The 11,952-nt window shown below is 36.7% G+C and overlaps 1 protein-coding gene across 7 annotated transcripts in view; it reads right to left on the bottom strand.

The window, feature by feature from the left end:
• Positions 1–545: 545 nt before the first annotated feature.
• LOC129711302 (BTB/POZ domain-containing protein 2-like) overlaps positions 546–11,952 on the bottom strand; it is a 33,905-nt gene continuing 22,498 nt past the window's right edge. For 6 of the 7 annotated variants that reach the window (XM_055658854.1, XM_055658858.1, XM_055658856.1 and 3 more), the window contains 4 exons: positions 11,738–11,930; positions 9,177–9,264; positions 6,300–6,446; positions 546–5,722 (listed from right to left, as the gene is read on the bottom strand). In XM_055658854.1, coding sequence (XP_055514829.1) covers positions 5,561–5,722; positions 6,300–6,446; positions 9,177–9,264; positions 11,738–11,930 — 590 coding nt within the window. In that variant the 3' untranslated portion in view covers positions 546–5,560. The remainder of the gene's footprint in view (positions 5,723–6,299; positions 6,447–9,176; positions 9,265–11,737; positions 11,931–11,952) is intronic. The other variant, XM_055658857.1, reaches the window with a different exon arrangement.

The raw sequence follows: 11,952 nt of genomic DNA, 5'->3' as shown, positions 1-11,952 counted from the left end.
ACCTGCCTATCCTTTCCAGAACCCCAGTATATTTAGTTCCCAATCTTGCTCACATAGTAACCACTTTCTATTATCACTATCAGATCACGTCCATTTCTATCCGTGCCACAAATTCATATGCAATAGGATAATTGCTGTGTACTTTTAATCTTATTGATTTCACTGGAAAATCTGTTGTAATACTATGGAACATTGTTTTTAAAATGCACTTGGGGTATTTGTAGGATTAACAAACAACAATCTGGAAAATCTGCCTGTATGGCACCAGGGTCCATAGCATGTCTTTGGAGTTTTACTATAATCATTCAGTGATGTTTGCGGAACCATATTTGCAAACTGGAAGCTACTTTCATTTACATGGAAGCATTCCTTGATGTATTCTAAGAAAGGAGAAATAAAGCAAATGCACCAATGATGTCATTTATCTGACAATGTATAAAGTATTAAAGAAGTATAGACTATAACAAAATAACAAAAACATATTGTAATAATTAGGTCGTCAATCTACAAGATGCACAGGGAATAAAGTGAATTACACAAAAACATATTTTAAAAAGTTTTATTTTAACAAAGTAGATTTGTGAAACAATGTTTGGACTCCATCCATTATACATTAGGGACTATTTTTGCCAATTACTTTTTCTAATTGGTTATTCTTTAATTGTAACATGCACACACTAACATCACTTAAGGATTTGAAGTAATTTTGATTTCAGGGATTAATACACATTTATGAATAATGGGTTTCTTTTAAATCATAAAATAGACAGGAGTGCAATGCAGAGTTTGGGGCTGATAATGTGTACACGTTCTTCAAGCCTCATTCAGATCCTTTTAATAATTTAATTGCCTGGATAACTCTCTCCTGCTAATTATTTAAGTCGAAACAATACCTCAGGCCAACCATTATCAAACATGGTCTCAAATAGAAGTCATTCCAATGCACGTGGATGCCATTAATAAATTATACGTGTTCAAAATGGCTGAACGCTCAGTTAAATACAGGGTTAAATTTCAAGCGCCAACAAAAATGATCCAATAACAATGACTTACCCAAAATATCCTAAATTTGTTTCCTTTCCCAATCCAACATTCACTGATCATTTTTTTTTGTTACCCCACCATCTCCATCAAGGGGCTATAAGATTACTGTGCATCCCATGAACATTGTACTTCTGTATTCCAGAGTGTAGTTAGACACACACAAATGAGATTACATACATTTAAAAAAACTGTGGTTCTAAGTCATCAAGGAGCACAAGGACAGCATTGCAGTGCCAGTAATGGCCCAAATGGAAACGTCAATCTTTAAATTTGTATTCTGTAAATTTGTAAAGTGCATATCAATATATCATATTACAGTTCAAAAATTCTAAGTGTTCATGAAAACTAATTGAATTACTACACTTACTGATTTGTTATTTTTCCAAATTACTTCAACAAATTCTGAATCTACAGTACATCTCTGGACTGAATTCCAATCTTTTAAACCCTATTCAAGTGTTTCAGAGAGCTGCAAGTCAATCAAAATACAACACATTTGCAACAAACGGAATCATACTACCATAGTGACTTTCCTAGATATGTGAGGGGTAAAAATATTTGCCCAGTAGATGATAATTAGGCTAGTATTTTAATTTTAACATAGATAAATTAGTTTGTGTTTAAATTTACATGCTTGTTGTATGGCCTGAACCATCCTGCCTTTTTGTCCCTTTGGGAGTGTGTAGATAGATGTATTTCAGTTTGCAACAAAATCTTGTTCCACTATTTGTAAACTCCCTCAGCTTTAAAATATTCTCCTTTTGTGAACCTTCACTGAGACAGTTGTGCTCAATTGCCATTCTACATATTTACTGCAAAGATACTGAATTGTTGTAGACATGTTGACAAGATAGCTCTGAAAGCTTAAGTGAGACTACATAAGGTTTTGCTGATCAGTTTATACATTCATCCCACTGTATCTAAGATTCTAAGTACTTTAAGATTTACATATTTACTTGCAAATTTTGAGTTTCTACAATAAAATTTGCAATACATTCATCGTCTAAATAAGCAAGAATTATCTTTAAATAATGCCACGACTTGTGTATTGGTTGATGAAAGGGCCATAACAATGTTGCTCAGCAAGCCTTCAAGTATCAGTGCAGCACCAGGGGAGACAACTGTGTTCTTATTCCAGCTTCCCAAATACAAAGTTTTCTGCACTCAATAGCTGATTCCAAATGCTTAAAGTGCATGCAGTTAGTCTATAATTCTCAGATAAATGACTCTGGAAATCCCAGCCAAGGAGATCCTTGGCTTTGAATCAGGCAGAATTCTGCAATTTCTGACAGCAGACTGCTAATCATACTTGGTTGTTTAGGCTGTATCAAACTGTAAACTAGCTATCCTTAGATCTTCAGTTCTTCACGTCCTGGATTCAGTAAACATTTTAGACGGGCATTTCCAAACAAAAATGTGAAATTGCGTAGGGCTGAAAATGTAGTAGGCAATAGCAAACTGGGCAACTGAAAATGTATCTTAAATTCTCAAGGAATCATTGAAAAAAAAATCAATAAATGCTGTCCTTATTTGGATTCACTATTTTGAAATGTGATTTTTCTGTGATGGACTTTTTATGTGGGCCCATTTTTAAAGATTGGCTCATAGTTATTATTAAGTTATTAAGGCACAAGGACAAAAGGCTTTTGCCACATCTTGCCAATTCAAATACCATTAACTTATTTAACCAACCTAGGTATTTACCCATTATTCTTTTTTGTTTTTACACATATTTGCTAATTAGATTAATTACCTTCTCGGGGAAATTTGGTGCTATGATTTACATTTTTTTCCTCAAAAGGATTTGTCAAAATTGTCTGAACCTGAGAAAACGTTAAATAATTCATAAAACAAAAATGAAACCATGAGTAAAAAGATCATAATTATTTTCTGTATGGGAGGCCACAGTTATTACCACAAAAAAGCTGCAGTTCAATACATTTTAAACAAAACAAAATCTAAAGCTGTTTTAAGTACAAGGATTCAATTGCATTTCTGCACCAAATGGTGTGTGCAATTAACTATTTTGGCAAGTTCCTACTGCAGATAAAACATGACAAATGTTTCAGATGAAGATTTATCCGGCCAAGCTGGACAGTGTGCAAGAAAAAAAACTGTCCTTCATGATTAAATTTGGCAATCCTGTGTTTGATGGAATAGTCAAAATGTATTCATCAAAGCAGATTGCAAGATAAAAATACTGCAATACTGATAAATATTACTTCCAAGGCAAGTTTTTAAATTTCAAAATGGCGACAATCACCAGTCTCATAGTGATGGTTCACCAATTAGCACCATTATTTTCCAGCCTTGTCCAAAAAACTACATTAATAATAATGAATTACAATGTTGGTAAAAAAAAAGACTAATTCCATTACAGTTAAATGGCGCAAGTGAAAGCAGTGTCCTTGAACAACAAACATAAGTATAAAAGGAAGAAAATCAATAGCAAATTATATTAACATCCAAGTATAATACAATAGGGAGGCTAAACTTTTAGATTTTTTTTTAACTTTAATGCATTGCTTTTCAATTGTAATCATAAGATGGAGGGAAACATTATACATAGACCATACTTCCTTGATGTTTCACTGGATATAAATGTCATCAAGTCTTCACCACTCTTTCTCAGCCAGCATCACTACCCTTCCATGTCATTCAGTCCCTCCTCGTCTCAGCCTTATTTACCACATATGTTCCAGTTGTCCCCTCTACCCTTTCTCTGTAAACAGGTTGGATTTCTAAATTTTCCTGGGTTCTAAAGAAAGGTCATTGATATGAATCATTAATACAGCTCCTTGCTCCATAGATGCAGCCAAGCTTGCTGAGTATTTCTGTATTTCAGCCTTTTCTGTCATTACAAATGTTTAGGTTTGTTACTGCCAGACACATATAAGTTGATTGATTTTATAATTAAAGGCACAATACAAGTGAAGTAGGATTGAGCAGAAAGGTCCGTGTGGAATTAGAACTGATTATTTCAAGATTGAAATTTATACAATTCATTGTGAATACCCATACATTGTTTAAATACTTTGTGATAACTTTAAACTTATTGAGCAAAATCAAACCTTTCTCTGCCGTTGCACAATAACAATGTTTTTTCTATTAAACCAGTTTTTCCAAAATTGTATCTCAATGCAAAAATGTTCTGACGCTTTCTAGTGTTTAATATAGCTGAATGTGTGCACAAAATCAAAGTGGTGGCTGGAAGAAAGTAGTGCAAACGTTTAAAAAAACCCGAAAAAAAACCACAAAACACACACGAGAGCTGGTTAGATGTGGCCTTAATGACTGGAGGAATAGAATACTTTCTTCAAACTGTTTGAAATAATTTCATGAAGAAAATAAAGTAATGTCTTTACAAATATATTACACGAGGGAGGCTAGAATGCAACATATCACTCAGAAAGAACGTTATGATTTTCTAAAATCTCTAACTTTAATTCTGCTATACTTTAGAGGACATCTTTTATTTAAACTGTCCTGTTTCATTAAGTCATAATAACTTTTATTCAGTTTGAAGTCTTTCCAAATTACATCATCTGAACTAAAGACAATTTTAGGTCTGGTAACTCAGTAACTGGATTGAAACTCAGGGTGAGCTGTTCTGCACCAATATAATCAGCTGAAAGGTGAATTGATGTAAAAAAGGAAATTAAATTTCAGGTATTGAGTGGAAGTCCCTGAAACTAAATGCACAAAAATCACCTTTCAGTCGGAAAGGCATGCTGTGTATATTTGATTGACTTGTATTTTACACCAGTATTGGAAACCATCACTCTTCCCAGAAATTGGACCCTTACATAACTGGCCACATACGTTATCACAGTAATAGTTTAAAAGAGATCTTCCACTCCGTTAGGATTACACTATTTACAAATGTTAAAGGAGAGAAAGAGCTGAAAATGGATTGGACATATTTCAGCTTTCTGGTTATATTTTGGTGCTGATAAAGATTTATTTACCAATACACTTCATTAAACATTACAAGTTAATACATTCCCTGTTAAAAGATCTGGATTTAGTTTCTTGTATCATAAGCCGCTGGTACAATCCAAGGTTTTCAAGGCTGTTACAGAGTAATGTATTATATACTTATTTGAAGCTTTCCACGTATGCAGTGTAACATCTTTGGCCTTAACCATAACCAAGACCCTTCTTCATTGTAATAATGCCCTGGGTCTTTAAACTGAAACTTCAAGGCTTAAACACTCAACTTTGCTACAGCCCTGGTTACATAAGTGCATTTCACACATCATTAAGCAAAACATTTGCTTAAAATTGGCACCACAATATCAATACTCCCACATTCTGTGACAATACAGAGCTGAGGAGAAGGAAAGAAAAAAGGGAAAAAGCATTTTTACATTGTCAGCCAATAAAAATTTAAAAGCACAATATTCAAAACTTGTGCCTAGTAGTAGGCACATTACTCTTCATTTCAAATATACAGTAGCATACAATCAGTTTGTATTTGAGAGACCATCCAAGATCGAGGCCCCACAGAGCTTGATTACGTATAAAAGATGATCTCTGGGACTTGCCCATCCTCGACTGATGTTCCATTGTTATTTCCAGCAGCATAACAGAAAGTGAAGACAGTTTTAGTGCCCGTTGTGGGAGATTCGTGGATAACTTTACGAAGTCCTTTTGTTCCATAATGCGAATCTGGCCCCTATACAAAAAAAAATTAAATAAAGTTTCATGGATCATGGAAAACAAGTAATATTTTTATATAATAAATGATGGTACTAATGAATGCTGACAAACTTATTTAGACTATGAAAAGGAATTATGGTAAAGTGATATTTAAAAGTGGCCAGGAAGAATAGCGGGATTGATTTATGGAACGGTGATCCTTAATGTATTTAATAAATTCATACAGAGCATTTTCAATGCGGTGACTAAAGAAGATTTGGTTAAATACAATCAAGGCCACATATGGGTACTATGAAAATACATTACTCACAGAGATTGCATTTAACCACATTGTTCATGATATACAAAGGAACTAAATTAGAGCTAGATAATTTATATTATAAACAAACAATTGTATGTGGTGCAAATTTTATACTCTTTCTGACTGATGGTTGTCATTGATAATCATGGTGGGATTATTGGACTATTATTTAAGCAATGGGTATATTGATTTCCAATCATTAAACAACAATTTTGTAACTGAAAATCCACAGTTGTTCTGTATGCATCAAATCTAAACAAGAAACTATTTTAACGTAAATCTTTAGACATACCTTCAATGTAGCACTTGCAGTATAATTAACATTGGGCAAAATCTCCACTGGTTCCTTGAACATAACCCTGAAAGTGTTGGATGACCCATCACAGCTAAAACCAGTGTCATTCTGTCCCAAAATTGTGTTACTGTCAGTGTGGATAATCTAAAAATGTAACGTATTACAATAAGCATAACTTTACAATTTACTAGAAAACACATTTATAATTTTACATTATCTTTATAAAATAATTTGTATGACCAATGGTTCAATTTACATCTTTTGCAGTCAGGTGCAAATTGACTGAAGAGCAGAAGAAGCCTCGATTGTTAATTGCACCAAGTAACAGAGAGTAGGTATGTTGCAAAGCCTACCTGAAGATCGCTGAAAATCTGTCCCAGCCCTTGTGCGCGATTTTGGCGCCGTTTAGAGGGGGGCGGGTTTAAAACGCGATTTTCCCTAGGCTTTCAAATCGAGGTTTTTCAGCCTAGTTAATTATTAACGAAAAATCGCTGGAAGATTCTGTAGCTGGAGTTACTTTTAGTTTTAAGGACTTTCTTTACTTGTTATAGTAGGTTAAAAATTAACCTCTAAACCCGTGACGGCCGACAACGGGTCGGATCTCATACAGGGGAAAACGGAAGGTAGGGTGTTTATTTTTACGTTAAAAAGGGCTTCTTAAGATTCCTTTATACAAAATTTAATGTTGCGAGTAGGGCCCCATAATATCCCGCAGTATTTTTCTGGGCATTTGAGGGCACAAATCTACCGCAATATGAACGTTCTAAACCAGCGCGTTCACAGGATCCCACTAGAAAGCCGATTTAAATGGACTTTAATTTACAGCAATTGAACACTAAATTCCTTCCATTTGGCCTATAAATTAATGTAAATGAGATTTAAAAATCATGTTTTATTGTGAATTATTTGTGAATATTATTTGGACACTTAGGCTATTTAAAAATGTTACTCATTTATTAAGAAATGGATAGATGTTTAGATCTAGTAATTGAAGTTTGAAATTAGCTACAATTGAGTAACTAACTAATTATATGCTTTAATTTCAGGTCATCCAAGTAAGATTATTTTATGGTACACAAAAAAGCTGGAGAAACTCAGCGGGTGCAGCAGCATCTATGGAGCTGCTGCACCCGCTGAGTTTCTCCAGCTTTTTTGTGTACCTTCGATTCTCCAGCATCTGCAGTTCCTTCTTAAACAAAGATTATTTTATATTTGTTTCAGAATGCTTCAATCTATGATAACTGAAAATGTCATTCAGTTCTCTTAACTTTTAAGAAAGTTATGTGCTTTTGACTGTCCACGATCACAGCTTTTTTGTTATGTCCATAGAAAATCAATAGGGAACAAGATGCTAATTTCCGAGTATGAAAATGGCCATAACTTTTTAAATACTTGAGTTATGAAAGTGAATTAGGTGTCAAATTAAACATCTTTTTATGCTTTATCTGATGGGATAAAATTGCACACTTGATTTTTAAAATCTCAAAATTTTGTAACATTGCTACAGAGCACTGTGCTTTCAACGATTCATATTAGAAACACCAAAAAACAAGTTACTTCAAAAGAAGAAAAATACTAATGAGAGATTGATTCTTCAGTTTCATTCGCTTTCCTTTGCTCTATGCTATTTTACAAACATGGTTCATTTTAATAATTTTTCTTAGATAAAATGTTTGCAGTTGGTCACTCGTACAAGTAGTAAACAACTCCTAACTCCCCTCGATGGTGGAGAGGGTCAAGAGCTTCAAATTCCTGGACGTGCATATCTCTGAAGATCTCTCCTGGTCCAAGAACACAGATGCAATTATGAAGAAAGCACATCAGCGCCTCGACTTCCTGAGAAGATTACGGAGAGTCGGTATGTCAAGTAGGACTCTCTCGAACTTCCACAGGTGCACAGTAGAGAGCATGCTGACCGGTTGCATCGTGGCTTGGTTCGGCAACTTGAGTACACAGGAGGGTAAAAGACTGAAAAAGTTGTAAACACTGCCAGTCCATCATCGGCTCTGCCCTCCCCACCATCGAGGGGATCTATCGCAGTCGTTGCCTCAAAAAAGGCTGCCAGCATCATCAAAGACCCATACCATCCTGGCCACTCGCTCATCTCCCCGCTGCCTTCAGGTAGAAGGTACAGGAACCTAAAATCTGCAACATCCAGGTTCAGGAATAGCCACTTCCCCATAGCCATCAGGCTATTAAACTCAACTCAAACAAAACTCTGATCGTTAAATAGCCCATTGCACTTTATCTGTTTATTTATGTGTGTATATATTCATTGGTACATGGTCACACTGATCTGTTCTGTTGTGTATTTATTTATGCCGACCATATTCTGTTGTCCTGAAGCAAAGCAAGAATTTCATTGTCCTATCTGGAACACATGACAATAAATTCTCTTGAATCTTGAATCTAAACAATTTTCCAGATATTGAAGAAACAAGGAACTGTAGATGCTGGAATCTTGAGCAAAATACAAAATGCTGGAGGAGCTCAGCGAGTCAGGCAGCATCATGGAGAGAAAGAACGAACAGGCGATTATTTGGGTCAGAACTCTTCTTCAGACTGATTGTAGTGAGAGAAGGGAATGACGAGTACCATTCCAGTATTTAGGTGTATAATCTAAGACTCTCGTCATTTCTTCAGATGCATGCAAGACTCAGAAGCAGTATTTTGACAAATGTCTGTTTGGTAAGCCATCAATATTTATTCTTCAACTAACGTGATAAATATATTATCTGATTTAAAGTCACAATGCAGTTTGTGTGAATTGTTACTCTCAAATTGCCTTCTGGCTTCCAACAATATACCAATGAATAGTATACAGAGTTTAACGCATTTCTGGGTACTCCAATGTTACAAAATCCATATTTTTACCTGTATATTTACTTGATAGTCTGTTGGCCCATGTATTGATCCATACAAGCCAAACCCAACTACAAATATCCTCCTATTCACTGTAAACCTGCAGTATTAAAATACATAGGATATATTAATACAGATTAAATATTCATCAAAATAATATCCAAGGCAAGTATTCCAAGGAATTATAAACAAAATATCCTGGAGACTTCGCAAATGGCACTGAGCTCCTGATCTAGGGGTATACTACTTATTCCAAATGACTCAAGTGTCTGAGCTATAGGGGGAGGTTGAGCAGGCTGTGACTCTATTCCAACGGAGCACAGGAGGATGAGGGGTGGTATCACAGAGGTGTATAAAATCAAGAGAGGAATAGATCGGGTAGATTCACAGTCTCTTGCCCAGAGTAGGAGAATCGAGAACCAGAGGGCAGAGGTTTAAGGTGAAGGGGAAAATAGTTTCAAGGAATTTGAGAGGTATCCTTTTCACGCACAGTGCGGTCGGTGTATGGAACGAGCTGCTGGAGGAGGTAATTGAGGCAGGGACTATCGCAACGTTTAAGAAACAATTAGACAGGTGCTTGGCTAGGACAGTTTTAGAGGGATATGGGCCAAATGCAGGCAGGTGGGACTAGTGTAGATGGGATATGTTGGTTGGTCTGGGCAAGTTGGGCCGAAGTGCCTGTTTCCACACTATATTACTCTGACTCTAGTTATTCACTACTTTCTGTGTAATGCTGCAATACAACTTTCCCCAAGTACTTATTCAATTTCCTCTTTATAAATATACATCTAACCTATTTTAAGGCAACTGATTCCAGATCATGGAGACACAAGAGACTGCAGATGTGGAATCTTAGAGCAAACAACTTCCGTGGGAACTCAGTGGGCCAGGCAGCATCTGTGCAGGAGAAGGAATTACTGGCATTGTTGCAACAGGATTGACAGTAAAGAGGAAAGATAGCTGGTTTAAAAGGGAGAGGGGAAGGGCGAGACAGGAACCAGTAGGTCATAGGTGAACTGAGTGGTGAGAGATGGGCGGACGGATCTAGGTGGAGAGGGGTGGAACTGGCAGTTAGAGGCAGGTGGGTGATAGGGGGAAGCAGTCAAGAAAACAAAGGATAGATGTGGCTGAAGATGGAGATAGCTCCTGGAGGGCATTAAGCATGGACACAAAAGGATCTGGAACTTGATAGGTATGGAAAGTGATACTGGGAACCATTAAGCTAGAGATGGGGAACATTTTTCCTGCATCTAGCCTGTCCAATCCCTTAAAAATGTATATGTTTCTATTAGATCCCCTCTCATCCTAAATTCCAGTAAATATAAGACCAGTCGATCCATTCTTACATCATATGCAAGTCCCACCATTCAAAGAATTAACCCGGTGAACCTACCTTGCACTCCCTCAATAGCAAGAATGTCCTTCCTCAAATTAGGAGACCAAAAATGTACACAATACTCCAGGTGCAGTCTCACCAGTACAACTGCAGTAGGACCTTCTTGCTCATATACTCAAATCATCTCGCTATGAAGGCCAATATGCAATTTACTTTCTTCACTGCCTGCTGTACCTGCATGCTTATTTTGTGACTGATGTACAAGGACATCCAGGTCTCGTTGCACCTCACCTTTTCCTAATCTGATACCATTCAGATAATAATCTGCTTTCATGTTCTTGCTGGGGTCCCAGCACCGAGCCTGGTGGCACCCCACTAGTCACTGCCTGCCATTCTGAAAAGGATCCGTTAATTCCTTCTCTTTGCTTCCCGTCTGCCAACCAGTTCTCAATCTGTATCAATATCCTACCCCCAATGCCATGTGCTCTAAATTTACACATTAATCTCTTGTGTGGGACCTTGTCAAAGGCTTTTGAATGTCCAGATACACATCCACTGGCTCTTCCTTACCCATTCTACTTGTCACATCCTCAAAAAAATTCCAGAAGATTAGCCAAGCATGATTTCCCCTTTATAAATCCATGCTGACTTTGACCGATCCTGTCATTGCTTTCCAAATGCACTGCTATTACATCTTTAATATTCGACTCAAGCATCTTCCCCACTACCGATGTCAGGCTAACTGGTCTATAATTCCCTGCTTTTCTCGGTTCCTCCGTTCTTAAAAAGTGACATTACATTATGTACCCTCCAGTCCACAGGAACTGATCCAGAGTCTATAGAACATTAACTAACCAGTACGTTTCAATTAAAAACAATTAAATCCTTCGACATTATGGTCCATAGTGCACAGTATCACATCACAACTTGCAGATACCCACATATTCCTGAGGGAATGATGTTATCTGGTAATTGAATCGTCCTCCCACAACTAGAGAACAGACCTGAACTACTTCCTACCTCATTGGTGACCCTCAAACTATCTTTGATTAGACTTTACTGTCTTTACCTTGCGATAAACGTTATTCCCTTATCATGTATCCATACCCTGTAAATGGCTCGATTATAATCATGTATTATCTTTCCATTGGCTAATTAGCACTTTACAAAAGTTTTTCACTGTTCATGTGACAACAAACTAAACTGAACTGGAAACAAACCTGTACAGAAACAATACCTTATTCGGTCACTTGTACCGCTGTAGCCCCAACGGCTTTCCACCTGTTGGAAACGATTGATGCTGCACTCTTTGCCTCTCAGACAACAGCGAGGTCTGTCAATAAACTCTACCCGAGGCTTGGGATTGACTGTAAAATGTAGGAAAAGACTAACAACTTCTCGGTCTGTTAGAATTCCTGACTGTGCAGGTCCTGTGGGGGGAATACATGTTAT

Source organism: Leucoraja erinacea, chromosome 29, assembly GCF_028641065.1.
Source record: "Leucoraja erinacea ecotype New England chromosome 29, Leri_hhj_1, whole genome shotgun sequence".
Classification (NCBI taxonomy): Eukaryota; Metazoa; Chordata; class Chondrichthyes; order Rajiformes; family Rajidae; genus Leucoraja; species Leucoraja erinaceus.
Note: the sequence above shows the minus strand (reverse complement) of the source record. Positions and strands in the feature narration are given on the sequence as shown.